This window comes from Oncorhynchus clarkii, chromosome 18, assembly GCF_045791955.1.
Source record: "Oncorhynchus clarkii lewisi isolate Uvic-CL-2024 chromosome 18, UVic_Ocla_1.0, whole genome shotgun sequence".
Lineage (NCBI taxonomy): Eukaryota > Metazoa > Chordata > Actinopteri > Salmoniformes > Salmonidae > Oncorhynchus > Oncorhynchus clarkii.
The window spans coordinates 70,040,260-70,062,469 of NC_092164.1; the positions used below are offsets into that span (position 1 = coordinate 70,040,260).

General features: G+C 43.3%; 1 protein-coding gene across 1 annotated transcript in view; it reads left to right on the forward strand.

The window, feature by feature from the left end:
* The window catches only part of LOC139372797 (protein CBFA2T1-like), a 219,027-nt gene that overhangs the window by 88,063 nt on the left and 108,754 nt on the right, over positions 1-22,210 (forward strand). The window contains exons 2-4 of the mRNA XM_071112601.1: positions 1,936-2,076; positions 8,280-8,524; positions 17,618-17,707. Of these exons, the coding sequence (XP_070968702.1) occupies positions 1,936-2,076; positions 8,280-8,524; positions 17,618-17,707 (476 nt within the window). The remainder of the gene's footprint in view (positions 1-1,935; positions 2,077-8,279; positions 8,525-17,617; positions 17,708-22,210) is intronic.

Consider the following 22,210-nt stretch of genomic DNA (forward strand, 5'->3'; position numbering starts at 1 on the left):
ACCCACGACTGCGTGGCCACGCACGCCTCCAACTCAATCATCAAGTTTGCGGACGACACAACAGTGGTAGGCTTGATTACCAACAACGATGAGACGGCCTACAGGGAGGAGGTGAGGGCCCTCGGAGTGTGGTGTCAGGAAAACAACCTCACACTCAACGTCAACAAAACTAAGGAGATGATTGTGGACTTCAGGAAACAGCAGAGGGAACACCCCCCTATCCACATCGATGGAACAGTAGTGGAGAGGGTAGCAAGTTTTAAGTTCCTCGGCATACACATCACAGACAAACTGAATTGGTCCACTCACACAGACAGCATCGTGAAGAAGGCGCAGCAGCGCCTCTTCAACCTCAGGAGGCTGAAGAAATTCGGCTTGTCACCAAAAGCACTCACAAACTTCTACAGATGCACAATCGAGAGCATCCTGGCGGGCTGTATCACCGCCTGGTATGGCAACTGCACCGCCCTCAACCGTAAGGCTCTCCAGAGGGTAGTGAGGTCTGCACAACGCATCACCGGGGGCAAACTACCTGCCCTCCAGGACACCTACACCACCCGATGTCACAGGAAGGCCATAAAGATCATCAAGGACATCAACCACCCGAGCCACTGCCTGTTCACCCCGCTATCATCCAGAAGGCGAGGTCAGTACAGGTGCATCAAAGCTGGGACCGAGAGACTGAAAAACAGCTTCTATCTCAAGGCCATCAGACTGTTAAACAGCCACCACTAACACTGAGTGGCTGCTGCCAACACACTGACACTGACTCAACTCCAGCCACTTTAATAATGGGAATTGATGGGAAATGATGTAAATATATCACTAGCCACTTTAAACAATGCTACCTTATATAAATGTTACTTACCCTACATTATTCATCTCATACGCATACGTATATACTGTACTCTATATCATCGACGGTATCCTTATGTAATACATGTATCACTAGCCACTTTATACTATACTATGCCACTTTGTTTACATACTCATCTCATTTGTACATACTGTACCCGATACCATCTACTGTATCTTGCCTATGCTGCTCTGTACCATCACTCATTCATATATCCTTATGTACATATTCTTTATCCCCTTACACTGTGTACAAGACAGTAGTTTTGGAATTGTTAGTTAGATTACTTGTTATTACTGCATTGTCGGAACTAGAAGCACAAGCATTTCGCTACACTCGCATTAACATCTGCTAACCATGTGTATGTGACAAATAAAATTTGATTTGATTTGATTTGATTTGATGTTGCCTACATGTATCTAAATGACCATGTTACCTACATGACCATGTTACCTAAATTACCATGTTACCTAAATTACCATGTTACCTAAATTACCATGTTACCAACATGTACCTAAATGACCATGTACCTAAATTACCATGTTACCGACATGTACCTAAATGACCATGTACCTAAATGACCATGTTACCTACATGTATCTAAATGACCATGTTACCGACATGTATTTAAATGACCATGTTACTGACATGTATCTAAATGACCATGTCACCTACATGTATCTAAATGACCATGTTACCTACATGTATCTAAATGACCATGTTACCTACATGTATCTAAATGACCATGTTACCTACATGTATCTAAATGACCATGTTACCTACATGTATCTAAATGACCATGTTACCTACATGTATCTAAATGACCATGTCACCTACATGCATCTAAATGACCATGCTACCTACATGTATCTAAATGACCATGTTACCTACATGACCATGTTACCTACATGTATCTAAATGACCATGTTACCTCCATGTATCTAAATGACCATGTTACCTACATGTATCTAAATGACCATGTTACCTACATGTATCTAAATGACCATGTTACCTACATGTACCTAAATGACCATGTTACCTACATGTATCTAAAACAGTGTATTCCTCTGTGTCTCCAGATCACACTGAGAAGTGCTCCACTATGCCCGACTCACCTGCGGATGTGAAAACACAATCCAGGTTAACTCCATCCACCATGCCTCCTCCTCCTCCAACCACCCAGGGAGCCCCTCGAACCAGCTCATTCACACCTACTACATGTAAGTACTGACACACACACACACACACACACACACACACACACACACAGAGAGAGAGTGTATCCTGCTATCGCTATGAGACAGTTCCAACCATATAAATCCTATTGGTCACATGATAAAACAGGTTCAGACTTTACTGTTAAAAGCTTTTACAGTCGTTTGTGAAATTAAAAGGACATAGTAAACCAATCAAACTAATAACGAGGCTATATACAGGGAGTACCTGCACAGAGTCGCTCATATAGACACACGCACACACACACTCATCCCACCTTCTCTCACGCATGCCAGAATCCCTAAAAAACAGATCAGTTGGACTCAGTAATCATGACTCAGTAACTCAGTAATCGTAACTCAGTAACTCAGTAATCATGGCTCAGTAACTCAGTAATCATGGCTCAGTAACTCAGTAATCATGACTCAGTAACTCAGTAATCATGGCTCAGTAACTCAGTAATCATGGCTCAGTAACTCAGTAATCATGGCTCAGTAACTCAGTAATCATGGCTCAGTAACTCAGTAATAATGACTCAGTAACTCAGTAATCATAACTCAGTAATCATGACTCGGTAACTCAGTAATTGTAACTCAGTAACTCAGTAATCATGACTCAGTAACTCAGTAATCATGGCTCAGTAAGTCAGTAATCATGACTCAGTAACTCATTAATCGTAACTCAGTAACTCAGTAATCATGACTCAGTAATCATGACTCGGTAACTCAGTAATCATGACTCAGTGACTCAGTAATCGTAACTCAGTAACTCAGTAATCATGACTCGGTAACTCAGTAATAGTAACTCAGTAATCATGACTCAGTAATCATGACTCAGTAACTCAGTAATCATGACTCGGTAACTCAGTAATCATAACTCAGTAACTCAGTAACTCAGTAATCATGACTCGGTAACTCAGCAATCGTGACTCAGTAATCATGACTCGGTAACTCAGTAATCGTAACTCAGTAATCATGACTCAGTAATCATGACTCAGTAACTCAGTGACTGAGTAATCGTACCTCAGTAATCATGACTCAGTAACTCAGTGACTCAGTAATTGTAACTCGGTAACTCAGTAATCGTGACTCAGTAACTCAGTAATCATGACTCAGTAACTCAGTAGTCGTAAGTCAGTGACTCAGTAATCATAGCTCAGTAATCATGACTCAGTAACTCAGAAATCATAACTCAGTAAATTATAAACTCAGTAATCAACTCATATGAAAGTGTGTCTCTGGAGCAATGAGCAGTCTTTAAAGCAACACTATACTACACAGTGAAGGGTGAGAGTTATACTATACTACACTCTGAAGGGTTAGAGTTATACTATACTACACTCTGAAGGAAGGGTGAGAGTTATACTATACTACACTCTGAAGGGTTAGAGTTATACTATACTACACTCTGAAGGGTGAGAGTTATACTATACTACACTCTGAAGGGTGAGAGTTATACTATACTACACACTGAAGGGTTAGAGTTATACTATACTACACTCTGAAGGGTTAGAGGTATAGTAAACTACACTCTGAAGGGTTAGATGTATACTATACTACACTCTGAAGGAAGGGTTAGAGGTATAGTATACTACACTCTGAAGGGTTAGAGTTATACTATACTACACTCTGAAGGGTTAGAGTTATACTATACTACACTCTGAAGGGTTAGAGGTATACTATACTAAACTCTGAAGGAAGGGTGAGAGTTATACTATACTACACACTGAAGGGTTAGAGTTATACTATACTACACTCTGAAGGAAGGGTGAGAGTTATACTAAACTACCCTCTGAAGGGTTAGAGTTATACTATACTACACTCTGAAGGGTTAGAGTTATACTATACTACACTCTGAAGGGTTAGAGTTATACTATACTACACTCTGATGGGTGAGAGTTATACTATACTACACTCTGAAGGGTTAGAGTTATACTATACTACACTCTGAAGGAAGGGTGAGAGTTATACTATACTACACTCTGAAGGGTTAGAGTTATACTATACTACACTCTGAAGGAAGGGTGAGAGTTATACTATACTACCCTCTGAAGGGTTAGAGTTATACTATACTACACTCTGAAGGGTTAGAGTTATACTATACTACACTCTGAAGGAAGGGTGAGAGTTATACCATACTACACTCTGAAGGGTTAGAGTTATACTATACTACACTCTGAAGGAAGGGTGAGAGTTATACTATACTACGCTCTGAAGGGTGAGAGTTATACTATACTACACTCTGAAGTGTTAGAGTTATACTATACTACACTCTGAAGGGTTAGAGTTATACTATACTACACTCTGAAGGGTTAGAGTTATACTATACTACACTCTGAAGGGTTAGAGTTATACTATACTACACTCTGAAGGGTTAGAGTTACACTATACTACACACTGAAGGGTTAGAGTTATACTATACTACACTCTGAAGGAAGGGTGAGAGTTATACTATACTACACTCTGAAGGGTTAGAGTTACACTATACTACACTCTGAAGGGTTAGAGTTATACTATACTACACTCTGGAGGGTTAGAGTTATACTATACTACACTCTGAAGGGTTAGAGTTACACTATACTACACTCTGAAGGGTTAGAGTTACACTATACTACACTCTGAAGGGTTAGAGTTATACTATACTACACTCTGAAGGAAGGGTGAGAGTTATACCATACTACACTCTGAAGGGTTAGAGTTATACTATACTACACTCTGAAGGAAGGGTGAGAGTTATACTATACTACGCTCTGAAGGGTGAGAGTTATACTATACTACACTCTGAAGGGTTAGAGTTATACTATACTACACTCTGAAGGGTTAGAGTTATACTATACTACACTCTGAAGGGTTAGAGTTATACTATACTACACTCTGAAGGGTTAGAGTTACACTATACTACACACTGAAGGGTTAGAGTTATACTATACTACACTCTGAAGGAAGGGTGAGAGTTATACTATACTACACTCTGAAGGGTTAGAGTTACACTATACTACACTCTGAAGGGTTAGAGTTATACTATACTACACTCTGGAGGGTTAGAGTTATACTATACTACACTCTGAAGGGTTAGAGTTACACTATACTACACTCTGAAGGGTTAGAATTATAATATACTACACTCTGAAGGAAGGGTGAGAGTTATACTATGCTACACTCTGAAGGGTTAGAGTTATACTATACTACACTCTGAAGGGTTAGAGTTATACTATACTACACTCTGAAGGAAGGGTGAGAGTTATACTATACTACCCTCTGAAGGGTGAGAGTTATACTATACTACACTCTGAAAGGTTAGAGTTATACTATACTACACTCTGAAGGGTTAGAGTTATACTATACTACACTCTGAAGGGTTAGAGTTAAACTATACTACACACTGAAGGGTTAGAGTTATACTATACTACACTCTGAAGGAAGGGTGAGAGTTATACTATACTACACTCTGAAGGGTTAGAGTTATACTATACTACACTCTGAAGGAAGGGTGAGAGTTATACCATACTACACTCTGAAGGGTTAGAGTTATACTATACTACACACTGAAGGGTTTGAGTTATACTGTACTACACTCTGAAGGAAGGTTGAGAGTTATACTATACTACCCTCTGAAGGGTGAGAGTTATACTATACTACACTCTGAAGGAAGGGTGAGAGTTATACTATACTACCCTCTGAAGGGTGAGAGTTATACTATACTACACTCTGAAGGGTTAGAGTTATACTGTACTACACTCTGAAGGAAGGGTGAGAGTTATACTATACTACCCTCTGAAGGGTTAGAGTTATACTATACTACACTCTGAAGGGTTAGAGTTATACTATACTACACTCTGAAGGGTTAGAGTTATACTATACTACACTCTGAAGGGTTAGAGTTATACTATACTACACTCTGAAGGGTTAGAGTTATACTATACTACACTCTGAAGGGTTAGATGTATACTATACTACACTCTGAAGGAAGGGTTAGATGTATTTGCTAGCTTTGTGTTAATTGTTTCCAGATGCAGGTTAATTGCCTTGTTTCTCCCAGTATTGGAAATATCTGTGTGTGTGTGTGTGTGTGTTTGGGAAATTGCGCAGACTGTCCAATCTCATTAGTCAATGCACTCTGCTGTCTTATATATCTCCTCTATATGTTACATATACACACTTAACATGTTCGTTCCAGGATTCCAGGAATAAACCAACTGTTTTCTATTCTGCTTTTGTATTTAATCCTGGTGTTATTTATTATATTGTTGTATTTAATCCTGGTGTTATTTATTATATTGTTGTATTTAATCCTGGTGTTATTTATTATATTGTTGTATTTAATCCTGGTGTTATTTATTATATTGTTGTATTTAATCCTGGTGTTATTTATTATATTGTTGTATTTAATCCTGGTGTTATTTATTATATTGTTGTATTTAATCCTGGTGTTATTTATTATATTGTTGTATTTAATCCTGGTGTTATTTATTATATTGTTGTATTTAATCCTGGTGTTATTTATTATATTGTTGTATTTAATCCTGGTGTTATTTATTATATTGTTGTATTTAATCCTGGTGTTATTTATTATATTGTTGTATTTAATCCTGGTGTTATTTATTATATTGTTGTATTTAATCCTGGTGTTATTTATTATATTGTTGTATTTAATCCTGGTGTTATTTATTATATTGTTGTATTTAATCCTGGTGTTATTTATTATATTGTTGTATTTAATCCTGGTGTTATTTATTATATTGTTGTATTTAATCCTGGTGTTATTTATTATATTGTTGTATTTAATCCTGGTGTTATTTTTTATATTGTTGTATTTAATCCTGGTGTTATTTATTATATTGTTGTATTTAATCCTGGTGTTATTTATTATATTGTTGTATTTAATCCTGGTGTTATTTATTATATTGTTGTATTTAATCCTGGTGTTATTTATTATATTGTTGTATTTAATCCTGGTGTTATTTATTATATTGTTGTATTTAATCCTGGTGTTATTTATTATATTGTTGTATTTAATCCTGGTGTTATTTATTATATTGTTGTATTTAATCCTGGTGTTATTTATTATATTGTTGTATTTAATCCTGGTGTTATTTATTATATTGTTGTATTTAATCCTGGTGTTATTTATTATATTGTTGTATTTAATCCTGGTGTTATTTATTATATTGTTGTATTTAATCCTGGTGTTATTTATTATATTGTTGTATTTAATCCTGGTGTTATTTATTATATTGTTGTATTTAATCCTGGTGTTATTTATTATATTGTTGTATTTAATCCTGGTGTTATTTATTATATTGTTGTATTTAATCCTGGTGTTATTTATTATATTGTTGTATTTAATCCTGGTGTTATTTATTATATTGTTGTATTTAATCCTGGTGTTATTTATTATATTGTTGTATTTAATCCTGGTGTTATTTATTATATTGTTGTATTTAATCCTGGTGTTATTTATTATATTGTTGTATTTAATCCTGGTGTTATTTATTATATTGTTGTATTTAATCCTGGTGTTATATATTATATTGTTGTATTTAATCCTGGTGTTATTTATTATATTGTTGTATTTAATCCTGGTGTTATTTATTATATTGTTGTATTTAATCCTGGTGTTATTTATTATATTGTTGTATTTAATCCTGGTGTTATTTATTATATTGTTGTATTTAATCCTGGTGTTATTTATTATATTGTTGTATTTAATCCTGGTGTTATTTATTATATTGTTGTATTTAATCCTGGTGTTATTTATTATAATGTTGTATTTAATCCTGGTGTTATTTATTATATTGTTGTATTTAATCCTGGTGTTATTTATTATATTGTTGTATTTAATCCTGGTGTTATTTATTATATTGTTGTATTTAATCCTGGTGTTATTTATTATATTGTTGTATTTAATCCTGGTGTTATTTATTATATTGTTGTATTTAATCCTGGTGTTATTTATTATATTGTTGTATTTAATCCTGGTGTTATTTATTATATTGTTGTATTTAATCCTGGTGTTATTTATTATATTGTTGTATTTAATCCTGGTGTTATTTATTATATTGTTGTATTTAATCCTGGTGTTATTTATTATATTGTTGTATTTAATCCTGGTGTTATTTATTATATTGTTGTATTTAATCCTGGTGTTATTTATTATATTGATGTATTTAACCCTAGTGTGTCTTTCTCAATCTTCTTTGTGTTTACAGTAACCAACGGCAACAACACCCACTCCCCCACGGCGTTAAATGGAGCTCCCTCGCCACCCAACGGCTTCAGCAACGGGCCTAGCTCCTCCTCATCTTCCTCGCTGGCGAATCAGCTGCTCCCTCTTGCGTGCGGCGCCCGGCAGCTCAGCAAGCTGAAACGCTTCCTCACAACTCTACAGCAGTTCGGCAACGACATCTCGCCTGAGATCGGAGAACGCGTCCGCATGCTGGTGCTGGGGCTGGTGGTGAGTCTGTCCTCCTGGAAGTTTTAACTCCAACCCTGCTCCTGGAGAGAGACCCTCCTGTAGGTTTTTAACTCCAACCATGTTCCTGGAGAGATGCCCTCCTGTAGATTATAACTCCAACCATGTTCCTGGAGAGATACCCTCCTGTAGGTTTTAACTCCAACCATGTTCCTGGAGAGAAACCCTCCTGTAGGTTATAACTCCAACCATGTTCCTGGAGAGATACCCTCCTGTAGGTTTTAACTCCAACCTATCCTGATTCAGTTTATCAACCAGCTAATTATTAGAATCAGGTTTGGTTTATTAAGGTTGGAGTTCAAATCTACAGGAGGGCTGATGAAGGCAAAACCTATCTCATAGACTCAGATGAACTTGAGATCAAAGACCTGCTTTTCATGAGATTCATTTGATATAATAAAATTAAGATGCATTGGGGGAAAAGCAGCATTTGATATATCATGTAGAGTAATATGATGTTGCAGAGAAAAAATAGCATAGCATGTAGGAGGAGGAAGAGGAGATGGTGGTGGTGAAGGAGGAGGTGGTGAGGGAAGAGGAAGAGGAGCTGGTGTGGGAGGAGGAGGAGGAGGAGCAGGTGGGGGAGGAGGAGGAGCTGGTGTGGGAGGAGGAGGAGGAGCAGGTGGGGAAGGAGGTGGTGTGGAAAGAGGAGGAGGAGAAGCAGGTGGGGGAGGAGGAGGAGGTAGTGTGGGAGGAGGAGGAGGATGGTGGTGGTGGTGGGGGTTAAGAGGAGGTGGTGAGGGAGGGAGTAGGAAGAGGAGGAGTAGCAGGTGGGGGAGGAGGAGGAGGTGTGGGACAACTTGAGGGAGGACGTAGGGGAGGAGGAAGATGTAGGGGAGGAGGAGGAGGAGGAGGAGGAGATGGAGGCGCATGAATTGCCTAATTTTCCACTGAGAGCCTAGCAATGTTACAGGGTGGGGGGAGTTCTATCCTCTCCTCTTAGCTGAGATGTTACAGGGTGGGGGGAGTTCTATCCTCTTCTCTTAGCTGAGATGTTACAGGGTGGGGGGAGTTCTATCCTCTCCTCTTAGCTGAGATGTTACAGGGTGGGGGGAGTTCTATCCTCTCCTCTTAGCTGAGATGTTACAGGGTGGGGGGAGATCTATCCTCTCCTCTTAGCTGATATGTTACAGGGTGGGGGAGTTCTACCCTCTCCTTTCCTCTTAGCTGAGATGTTACAGGGTGGGGGGAGTTCTATCCTCTCCTCTCCTCTTAGCTGTGATGTTACAGGGTGGGGGGAGTTCTATCCTCTCCTCTTAGCTGAGATGTTACAGGGTGGGGGAGTTCTATCCTCTCCTCTTAGCTGAGATGTTACAGGGTGGGGGGAGTTCTATCCTCTCCTCTTAGCTGAGATGTTACAGGGTGGGGGGAGTTCTCTCCTCTCCTCTTAGCTGAGATGTTACAGGGTGGGGGAGTTCTATCCTCTCCTCTCCTCTTAGCTGAGATGTTACAGGGTGGGGGGAGTTCTATCCTCTCCTCTTAGCTGAGATGTTACAGGGTGGGGGAGTTCTATCCTCTCCTCTCCTCTTAGCTGAGATGTTACAGGGTGGGGGGAGTTCTATCCTCTCCTCTTAGCTGAGATGTTACAGGGTGGGAGGAGTTATATCCTCTCCTCTTAGCTGTGATGTTACAGGGTGGGGGGCGTTCTATCCTCTCCTCTCCTCTTTGTTGAGATGTTTCCCTCTAAACATGGACACACAGAGACAGACAGACAGACTCAGGAGGTTCCCCCTAAACATGGACACACAGAGACAGAGAGAGAAAGACTCAGGAGGTTCCCTCTAAGCATGGACACACAGAGACAGACAGACAGACTCAGGAGGTTCCCTCTAAACATGGACACAAAGAGACAGAGAGAGGCTAGGGAGGTTCCCTCTAAACATGGACACACAGAGACAGAGAGAGAAAGACTCAGGAGGTTCCCTCTAAGCATGGACACACAGAGACAGACAGACAGACTCAGGAGGTTCCCTCTAAACATGGACACAAAGAGACAGAGAGAGGCTAGGGAGGTTCCCTCTAAACATGGACACACAGAGACTCAGGAGGTTCCCTCTAAACATGGACACAAAGAGACAGAGAGAGGCTAGGGAGGTTCCCTCTAAACATGGACACACAGAGACAGAGAGAGAAAGACTCAGGAGGTTCCCTCTAAGCATGGACACACAGAGACAGACAGACAGACTCAGGAGGTTCCCTCTAAACATGGACACAAAGAGACAGAGAGAGGCTAGGGAGGTTCCCTCTAAACATGGACACACAGAGACTCAGGAGGTTCCCTCTAAACATGGACACACACAGAGACTCAGGAGGTTCCCTCTAAACATGGACACACAGAGACAGAGAGAGAAAGACTCAGGAGGTTCCCTCTAAACATGGACACACACAGAGAGACAGAGAGAGAGAGAGAGACTCAGGAGGTTCCCTCTAAACATGGACACACGCCGAGAGACAGAGACAGAGAGACAGAGAGAGAGAGAGAGGCTCAGGAGCATCAGTCTAAACACTCTGGTCCATCACATGTTAAAGGAAGTCAACCGGGACGACATTGAGAGATTGGAAAATATCATCTGGAAATAATAATAATAATAATAATAATTCTCAGGCTGTTATAGATAAATGGTTCAAAAAAAGTAATTCCCGTGTCCATGGAGACACATACACATAGAGACACATACACATAGAGACACATACACATAGAGACACAGACTGTACCAGCTCTACTGGTACTACTGCTACTACCAGCTCTACTGATACTACTGCTACTACCAGTTCTACTGCTACTACCAGCTCTACTGCTACTACTGCTACTACCAGCTCTACTGGTACTACTGCTACTACCAGCTCTACTGGTACTACTGCTACTACCAGCTCTACTGGTACTACTGCTACTACCAGCTCTACTGCTACTACCAGCTCTACTGGTACTACTGCTACTACCAGCTCTACTGATACTACTGCTACTACCAGCTCTACTGCTACTACCAGCTCTACTGGTACTACTGCTACTACCAGCTCTACTGGTACTACTGCTACTACCAGCTCTACTGGTACTACTGCTAATACCAGCTCTACTGATACTACTGCTACTACCAGCTCTACTGCTACTACCAGCTCTACTGATACTACTGCTACTACCAGTTCTACTGCTACTACCAGCTCTACTGCTACTACTGCTACTACCAGCTCTACTGGTACTACTGCTACTACCAGCTCTACTGCTACTTCCAGCTCTACTGGTACTACTGCTACTACCAGCTCTACTGGTACTACTGCTACTACCAGCTCTACTGGTACTACTGCTACTACCAGCTCTACTGATACTACTGCTACTACCAGCTCTACTGCTACTACCAGCTCTACTGGTACTAATGCTACTACCAGCTCTACTAATACTACTACTACTACCAGCTCTACTGCTACTACCAGCTCTACTGATACTACTGCTACTACCAGCTCTACTGGTACTACTGCTACTACCAGCTCTACTGGTACTACTGCTACTACCAGCTCTACTGCTAGTACCAGCTCTACTGGTACTACTGCTACTACCAGCTCTACTGGTACTACTGCTACTACCAGCTCTACTGATACTACTGCTACTACCAGCTCTACTGATACTACTGCTACTACCAGCTCTACTGGTACTACTGCTAGTACCAGCTCTACTGGTACTACTGCTACTACCAGCTCTACTGATACTACTGCTACTACCAGCTCTACTGATACTACTGCTACTACCAGCTCTACTGGTACTACTGCTACTACCAGCTCTACTGATACTACTGCTACTTCCAGCTCTACTGATACTACCAGCTCTACTGGTACTAGTGCTACTACCAGCTCTACTGGTACTACTGCTACTACCAGCTCTACTGCTACTACCAGCTCTACTGGTACTACTGCTACTACCAGCTCTACTGGTACTACTGCTACTACCAGCTCTACTGCTACTACCAGCTCTACTGGTACTACTGCTACTACCAGCTCTACTGGTACTACTGCTACTACCAGCTCTACTGGTACTACTGCTACTACCAGCTCTACTGTTACTACTGCTACTACCAGCTCTACTGCTACTACCAGCTCTACTGGTACTACTGCTACTACCAGCTCTACTGATAATACTGCTACTGCCAGCTCTACTGGTACTACTGCTACTACCAGCTCTACTGATACTACTGCTACTACCAGCTCTACTGCTACTACCAGCTCTACTGATACTACTGCTACTACCAGCTCTACTGGTACTACTGCTACTACCAGCTCTACTGCTACTACCAGCATTGCTGGTACTACCAGCTCTACTGGTACTACTGCTACTACCATCTCTACTGCTACTACCAGCTCTACTGGTACTACTGCTACTACCAGCTCTACTGGTACTACTGCTACTACCAGCTCTACTGGTACTACTGCTACTACCAGCTCTACTGGTACTACTGCTACTACCAGCTCTACTGCTACTACCAGCTCTACTGGTACTACTGCTACTACCAGCTCTACTGATACTACTGCTACTACCAGCTCTACTGGTACTACTGCTACTACCAGCTCTACTGATACTACTGCTACTACCAGCTCTACTGGTACTACTGCTACTACCAGCTCTACTGGTACTACTGCTACTACCAGCTCTACTGGTACTACTGCTACTACCATCTCTACTGCTACTACCAGCTCTACTGGTACTACTGCTACTACCAGCTCTACTGATACTTCTGCTACTACCAGCTCTACTGGTACTACTGCTACTACCGCTCCTCGTCTTCCTCTGATGAGGAGGAAGAGAGGTCGGACCGGTTTGCAGCGTGGTAAGTGTCCATTTTAATAAGACAAACTGAACACTACAGAAATATAAAATAACAAAGTGAAACAAACGAAACGGTCCTGTGTGGTAACAAACACTGACACGGAAAATAATCACCCACAACTCAACAGTGAAACCAGTCTACCTAAATATGGTTCTCAATCAGGGACAACCAGGCTACCTAAATATGGTTCTCAATCAGGGACAACGATAAACGTCTGGATTCCTTTTCATGCCCTGCATCCAGTCCACTTACCGATATCTGAACTACAGAGCCTCGTCGAAATTGCAACAAGCGGTCCTGTGAAAATTGAATTGAATCAGAAGCCGCAGCCAGATTTCTGGATAGGGCTGCGCTCAGAATATCCTGCCTTGGCAAATCGCGCTGTTAAGACACTGATGCCCTTTGCAACCACGTACCTATGTGGGAGTGGATTCCCAGCCCTCACTATCATGAAAACTAAATACAGGCACAGACTGTGTGTGGTAAATGATTTTAAGACGGAGACTCTCTCCAATACAACCCAACATTGCAGAGTTATGTGCATCTTTTCAAGCCCTTCTCATTAACCTGTGGTGTGTTATTCGTTCGATTAACAAATACAGTTTTATATGTAAATAAATCGCAAAATGATTGATTATTATTATATTATTATTTGTGCCCTGGTCTTATAAGAGCTCTTTGTCACTTCCCACGAGCCAGGTTGTGACAAAAACTCACACTCATTCTGATGTTTAATAAATGTATCGTATAGTGTGTGTGTGTGTGTGTGTGTGTGTGTGTGTGTGTGTGTGGCAGGCTTACAATGATGTCAAAAAAGACACAATTTGAGAGTGGGCTGACCCTGGTGCTAGAGGGGGTACAGGTGACCCTGGTGCTAGAGGGGGTACAGGTGACCCTGGTGCTAGAGGGGGTACAGCTGACCCTGGTGCTAGAGGGGGTACAGCTGACCCTGGTGCTAGAGGGGGTACAGCTGACCCTGGTGCTAGAGGGGGTACAGCTGACCCTGGTGCTAGAGGGGGTACAGCTGACCCTGGTGCTAGAGGGGGTACAGCTGACCTTGGTGCTAGAGGGGGTACAGCTGACCCTGGTGCTAGAGGGGGTACAGCTGACCCTGGTGCTAGAGGGGGTACAGCTGACCCTGGTGCTAGGGGGGGGTACAGATGATCCTGGTGCTAGTGGGGGTACAGCTGACCCTGGTGCTAGAGGGGGTACAGCTGACCCTGGTGCTAGAGGGGGTACAGCTGACCCTGGTGCTAGAGGGGGTACAGCTGACCCTGGTGCTAGAGGGGGTACAGGTGACCCTGGTGCTAGAGGGGGTACAGAAGACCCTGGTGCTAGAGAGGGTATAGCTGACCCTGGTGTTAGAGGGGGTACAGCTGACCCTGGTGCTAGAGGGGGTACAGCTGACCCTGGTGCTAGAGGGGGTACAGCTGACCCTGGTGCTAGAGGGGGTACAGCTGACCCTGGTGCTAGAGTTGTACAGCTGACCCTGGTGCTAGAGGGGGTACAGCTGACCCTGGTGCTAGAGGGGGTGCAGCTGGAGGTTGAATGTTTGAAGGGGTACGGGACTATAAAAAGAAAGAAAACATTTTGGGAACCACTGCTGTAGAGACACAGCTGAATCACTGTGGTGTTATGTTCCAAAATGGCACCCATCCCCACTGCCTTCAGAAAGTATTCAGACCCCTTGACTTTTTCCACATTTTGTTACGTTACAGCCTTATTCAAAAAATGTATTAGAAAAAATAATTCAGCAATCTACACACAATGCCCCATTAAGACAAAGCGAAAACAGTTTTTTGGACATTTTTGCAAATTCATTACAAATAAAAACAGAAATACCTTATTTATAAGTATTCAGACCCTTTGCTTTGAGACTCGATATAGAGCTCAGGTGCTTCCTGTTTCCATTGATCGTCCTTGAGATGTTTCTACAACTCGATTGGAGTCCACTGGTGGTAAATTCAACTGATTGAACATGATTTGGGAAGACACACACCTGTCTATATAATGTCCCACAGTTGACAGGGCATGTCAGAGAGAAAACCACAAAAAAAAACAAGCCTGTCGAGCTACAAGACAGGATTGTGTCAAGGCAGAGATCTGGGGAAGGGAACTAAAAAATGTCCACAGCATTGAAGGTCCCCAAGAACACAGTGGCCTCCATCATTCTTAAATGGAAAAAAGTTTGGAACCGCCAAGACTCTTCCTAGAACTGGCCGCCTGACCAAACTGAGCAATCGGGGGAGAAGGGCATTGGTCAGGGAGGTGACCAAGAGCCCGATGGTCACTCTGACAGAGCTCCAGAGTTCTTCTGTGGAGATGGGAGAACCTTCCAGAAGGACAACCATCTCTGCAGCACTCCACCAATCAGGCCTTTATGGTAGAGTGGCCAGACGGAAGACACTCCTCAGTAAAAGGCACATGACAGCCCTCTTGGAGTTTGCCTCAAGGCACCTAAAGGACTCTCAGACCATGAAAAACAAGATTCTCTGGTCTGATGAAACCAAGATTGAAGTCTTTGGCCTGAATGCCACGCGTCACGTCTGGAGGAAACCTGGCACCATCTCTACAGTGAAGCATGGTGGTGGCAGGGACTGGGAGACTTGTCAGGGATCGAGGGAAAGCTGAACGGAGCAAAGTACAGAGAGATCCTTGATGAAAACCTGCTCCAGAGCGCTCAGGACTTCAGACTGGGGTGAAGGTTCACCTTCCAACAGAACAACGACCCTGAGCACACAGCCAAGACAACGCAGGAGGGGATTCAGATGTCGTTGAGTGACCCATCCAGAGCCCGGACTTGAACCCGATCGAACATCTCTGGAGAGACCTGAAATTAGCTGTGCAAAGACATTCCTCATCCAACCTGACAGACCGTGAGAGGACCTGCAGAGAAGAATGGGAGAAACTCCCCAAATACAGGTGTGCCAAGTTTATAACGTCATACCCAAGAAGACTGGAGGATTCAGAAAAATACTGAGTAAAGGGTCTGAATACTTATGTAAATGTAATATTTCCGTATTTTTTTTATTTTGTATTAGGTAAAAATGTTTAAAAACCTGTTTTTGCTTTGTCATTATGTGTGTAGATTGATGAGGGGAGGGAAACCATTGAATCCGTTTTAGAATGAGGCTGTAACGTAACAAAATGTGGAAAAGGGGGTCTCAACGCTTTCTAGTGCAGTGCTTTTGACCAGAGTCTTCTGATGTTAGTGGTGGTAATGTACATGGTATTGAGTAGAAGAGGTATCTAAACTAGCTCTGTCTCCCTAGACTTTCACTGTGTCTCTCCATATGTCTTCTATTAAACTAAAATCATTCAATCCTTGGCAGGACATGCTTCCAATAACTTATTATCATATAATGTATTCCATATGTATTCAGGTCTCTCTCTCTCTCTCTCTCTCTCTCTGTTATCTCTCTCTCTCTCTCTCTCTCTCTCTGTTCTCTCTCTGTTCTCTCTCTCTCTCTCTCTTTCTCTCTCTCTCTCTCTTGCTCTCTCTCTCTCTCCTCTCTCCTCTCTCTCTCTCTGTTCTCTCTCTGTTCTCTCTCTCTCTCTCTCTCTCTCTCTCTCTCTCTCTCCTCTCTCCTCTCTCTGTTCTCTCTCTGTTCTCTCTCTCTCTCTCTCTCTTTCTCTCTCTCTCTCTCTCTCTCTCCTCTCTCTCTCTCTGTTCTCTCTCTCTCTCTCTTCTCGCTCTCCCCTCCCTCTCTCTCTGTTCTCTCTCTCTCTCTGTTCTCTCTCTCTCTCTGTTCTCTCTCTCTCTTTTCTCTCTCTCCCCTCCTTCTCTCTCTCTGTTCTCTCTCTCTCTGTCCTCTCTCTCTCTGTTCTCTCTCTCTCTGTTCTCTCTCTCTGTCTCTCTGTTCTCTCTCTCCCCTCCCTCTCTCTCTCTGTTCTCTCTCTCTCTCTGTTCTCTCTCTCTGTCTCTCTGTTCTCTCTCTCTCTCTCTCTCTCTCTCTCTCTCTGTTCTCTCTCTCTCTCTCTCTCTGTTCTCTCTCTCTCTCTGTTCTCTCTCTCTCTCTGTTCTCTCTCTCTCTGTTCTCTCTCTCTCTCTCTCTGTTCTCTCTCTCTGTCTCTGTTCTCTCTCTCTCTCTCTCTCTCTCTCTGTTCTCTCTCTCCCCTCCCTCTCTCTCTGTTCTCTTTCTCTCTCCCTCTCTCTGTTCTCTCTCTCCCCTCCCTCTCTCTCTGTTCTCTCCCTCTCTCTCTGTTCTCTCTGTCCCCTCCCTCTCTCTCTGTTCTCTCTCCCTCTCTGTCTCTGACCCAGAATTCCACGTTGACCATAGAGGAATTCCACTCCAAGCTCCAAGAAGCGACCAACTTCCCGCTCCGACCCTTCGTCATCCCGTTCCTGAAGGTACATAGTGTTTCCACAAGGGTACTGCACACACACAAACACACACACACACACACACACACAAACACACAACACAACACAACACAACACACACACACACACACACACACACACACACACACACACACACACACACGCCCCTCCACAGATCTGGAAACCACTTACCCAGCCGCAGAGCTGAGACACAGAGATGCATATTTCCACTAGTCTGTTTTCCCCCTCATTCCTTGGATGGAAGGAACGCGGCATGCAGGCCATAGTAAATTCCCTAAATGGCTACATGAGTTCCCCATGAGCCAAGAAGCATTGAATTTCCTGTTCTATGTAACCGCATTTCATTTGAATGGCTCCACCCCTAGTGATGTGATATGACCTAGCTCCACCCCTAGTGATGTGATATGACCTAGCTCCACCCCTAGTGATGTGATATGACCTAGCTCCACCCCTAGTGATGTGATATGACCTAGCTCCACCCCTAGTGATGTGATATGACCTAGCTCCACCCCTAGTGATGTGATATGACCTAGCTCCACCCCCAGTGATGTGATATGACCTAGCTCCACCCCCAGGGATGTGATTTTACCTAGCTCCACCCCCAGGGATGTGATATGACCTAGCTCCACCCCCAGTGATGTGATATGACCTAGCTCCACCCCTAGTGATGTGATATGACCTAGCTCCACCCCTAGTGATGTGATATGACCTAGCTCCAACCCTAGTGATGTGATATGACCTAGCTCCACCCCTAGTGATGTGATATGACCTAGCTCCACCCCTAGTGATGTGATATGACCTAGCTCCACCCCTAGTGATGTGATATGACCTAGCTCCACCCCTAGTGATGTGATATGACCTAGCTCCACCCCTAGTGATGTGATATGACCTAGCTCCACCCCTAGTGATGTGATATGACCTAGCTCCACCCCCAGTGATGTGATATGACCTAGCTCCACCCCCAGTGAAGTGATATGACCTAGCTCCACCCCCAGTGATGTGATATGACCTAGCTCCACCCCCAGTGATGTGATTTGACCTAGCTCCACCCCTAGTGATGTGATATGACCTAGCTCCACCCCCAGGGATGTGATTTTACCTAGCTCCACCCCCAGTGATGTGATATGACCTAGCTCCACCCCCAGTGATGTGATATGACCTAGCTCCACCCCCAGTGATGTGATTTGACCTAGCTCCACCCCCAGTAATGTGATATGACCTAGCTCCACCCCCAGTGATGTGATTTGACCTAGCTCCACCCCCAGTGATGTAATTTGACCTAGCTCCACCCCCAGTGATGTAATTTGACCTAGCTCCACCCCAGTGATGTCATTTGACCTAGCTCCACCCCTAGTGATGTCATTTGACCCAGATCCAGTGATGTGATTTGACCTAGCTCCACCCCCAGTGATGTCATTTGACCTAGCTCCACCCCCAGTGATGTCATTTGACCTAGCTCCACCCCCAGTGATGTTCTGTGACCTAGCTCCACCCCCAGTGATGTGACTTGACCTAGCTCCACCCCCAGTGATGTACTGTGACCTAGCTCCACCCCCAGTGATGTGATTTGACCTAGCTCCACCCCCAGTGATGTGATTTGACCTAGCTCCACCCCAGTGATGTGATTTGACCTAGCTCCACCCCCAGTGATGTGATTTCACCTAGCTCCACCCCCAGTGATGTGATTTGACCTAGCTCCACCCCCAGTGATGCGATTTGACCTAGCTCCACCCCAGTGATGTAATGTGACCTAGCTCCACCCCCAGTGATGTAATGTGACCTAGCTCCACCCCCAGTGAAATAGCATCAGTTTAGTTGAGGGGAGGTCTGGACTGACCCCCTGTTTCTCTCTGGTCACCCTACTCTAGTCTGTTAGGCTACTTTCCAAATGGCTCCCTATATAGCTCACTAATGATCGTACACTATTCTCTGTGGGCTCTGGTCAAGAGTAGTGCACTACATAGTGAATAGGGTCCCATTTGGGACACATACAATTGATTTTCTCCCTTGTAGCTAGATTTGTAGGGCACAGTAACATGAACAGATGTAGCCTAGGCCCTCTGTAAAGTAGCCATCCACTCATGCCTCAACATCAGCTCTAGTAAACTGATTGAAAGGGGCCAGGTAGAACCAACTCAACACTTAACCAAGAGTTCAGTTATTTTAATTACGCAACCTCTCCTCGTCCATCTCTCCCTTTCTTTTGCCCCCCCCCCCCCCCCTCTCTACTAGCTCCCTCTCCAATATCTCTCTCTCTCTCTCTGTCTCTCTCTCTCTCTCTCTGTCTCTCTCTCCACCAGCTCCCTCGCCAATATCTCTCTCTCTCTCTCTCTCTCTCTCTCTCTCTCTCTCTCTGTCTCTATCTCTCTCTCTCTTTCTCTCTCTCTCTATCTCTCTCTCTCTTTCTCTCTCTCTCTTTCTCTCTCTCCAATCTCTCTTTCTCTCTCCCTTTTTCTCTCTCAACCAGTCCCCCCCTCCGCCCAGATCCCTCTCTTGCTCTCTACTCCTCTCTCCTCCACTCCCTGCCATATGGTTGCTGTATAATTTTTTTGTCTAATTTTAGTGCTCTGAATGAACACGTTTCTTTCTCTCGCTCCCTCTACGGGGCCTTTAATGCCAGAGGCCATATGGCAGAGAGTGGTGAACGGGGGCTTTTATAGGTGTCTGCTAGAGACGGAAGAGACCTGAGCGCAGCTGCAACAATCTGCATTAGGATGGCTGGGGGTTTTCTTCAGGCTAATGTCACGATGTAGAGACGGCAGGGGGATAGAGAGAGGAGTAAACAACATACCAGATCCACAGAGTTCAGTGTTCAACATGGATAGTAAACATACCAGATCCACAGAGCTCAGTGTTCAACATGGATAGTAAACATACCAGATCCACAGAGCTCAGTGTTCAACATGGAGACAATAGACTGAAACAGAAAACAGGAAGGGATTGTCTGAACTTGTCCAGTAAGAACATCTTGTTTTTGTTGGAAAACTATTTTCCCTTTGTATGCAGTAATAAATGCAGTGATAAATAACACCCTGGTTGTGTAGAAAGGTGATTCCCATTGCTACAGTATGCAGTGATAAATAACACCCTGGTTGTGTAGAAAGGTGATTCCCATTGCTACAGTATGCAGTGATAAAGACCACCCTGGTTGATGTAGAAAGGTGATTCCCATTGCTACAGTATGCAGTGATAAATGCCACCCTGGTTGTGTAGAAAGGTGATTCCCATTGCTACAGTATGCAGTGATAAAGACCACCCTGGTTGATGTAAAGGTGATTCTCATTGCTACAGTATACAGTGATAAATACCACCCTGGTTGATGTAAAGGTGATTCCCATTGCTACAGTATAAAGTGATAAATGCCACCCTGGTTGTGTAGAAAGGTGATTCCCATTGCTACAGTATGCAGTGGTAAATACGACCCTGGTTGATGTAAAGGTGATTCCCATTGCTACAGTATGCAGTGATAAATGCCACCCTGGTTGTGTAGAAAGGTGATTCCCATTGCTACAGTATGCAGTGATAAATGCCACCCTGGTTGTGTAGAAAGGTGATTCCCATTGCTACAGTATGCAGTGATAAATGCCACCCTGGTTGTGTAGAAAGGTGATTCCCATTGCTACAGTATGCAGTGATAAATACCACCCTGGTTGATGTAAAGGTGATTCCCATTGCTACAGTATGCAGTGATAAATACCACCCTGGTTGAGTAGAAAGGTGATTCCCATTGCTACAGTATAAAGTGATAAATGCCACCCTGGTTTTGTAGAAAGGTGATTCCCATTGCTACAGTATGCAGTGATAAATACCACCCTGGTTGTGTAGAAAGGTGATTCCCAGATTCCCATTGCTACAGTATACAGTGATAAATACCACCCTGGTTGTGTAGAAAGGTGATTCCCATTGCTACAGTATACAGTGATAAATACCACCCTGGTTGTGTAGAAAGGTGATTCCCATTGCTACAGTATACAGTGATAAATACCACCCTGGTTATGTAGAAAGGTGATTCCCATTGCTACAGTATGCAGTGATAAATGCCACCCTGGTTATGTAGAAAGGTGATTCCCATTGCTACAGTATGCAGTGATAAATGCCACCCTGGTTGTGTAGAAAGGTGATTCCCATTGCTACAGTATGCAGTGATAAATGCCACCCTGGTTGTGTAGAAAGGTGATTCCCATTGCTACAGTATACAGTGATAAATACCACCCTGGTTGATGTAAAGGTGATACCCATTGCTACAGTATGCAGTGATAAATACCACCCTGGTTGAGTAGAAAGGTGATTCCCATTGCTACAGTATACAGTGATAAATGCCACCCTGGTTGATGTAAAGGTGATTCCCATTGCTACAGTATACAGTGATAAATACCACCCTGGTTGTGTAGAAAGGTGATTCCCATTGCTACAGTATGCAGTAATAAATACCACCCTGGTTGATGTAGAAAGGTGATTCTCATTGCTACAGTATGCAGTGATAAATACCACCCTGGTTGTGTAGAAAGG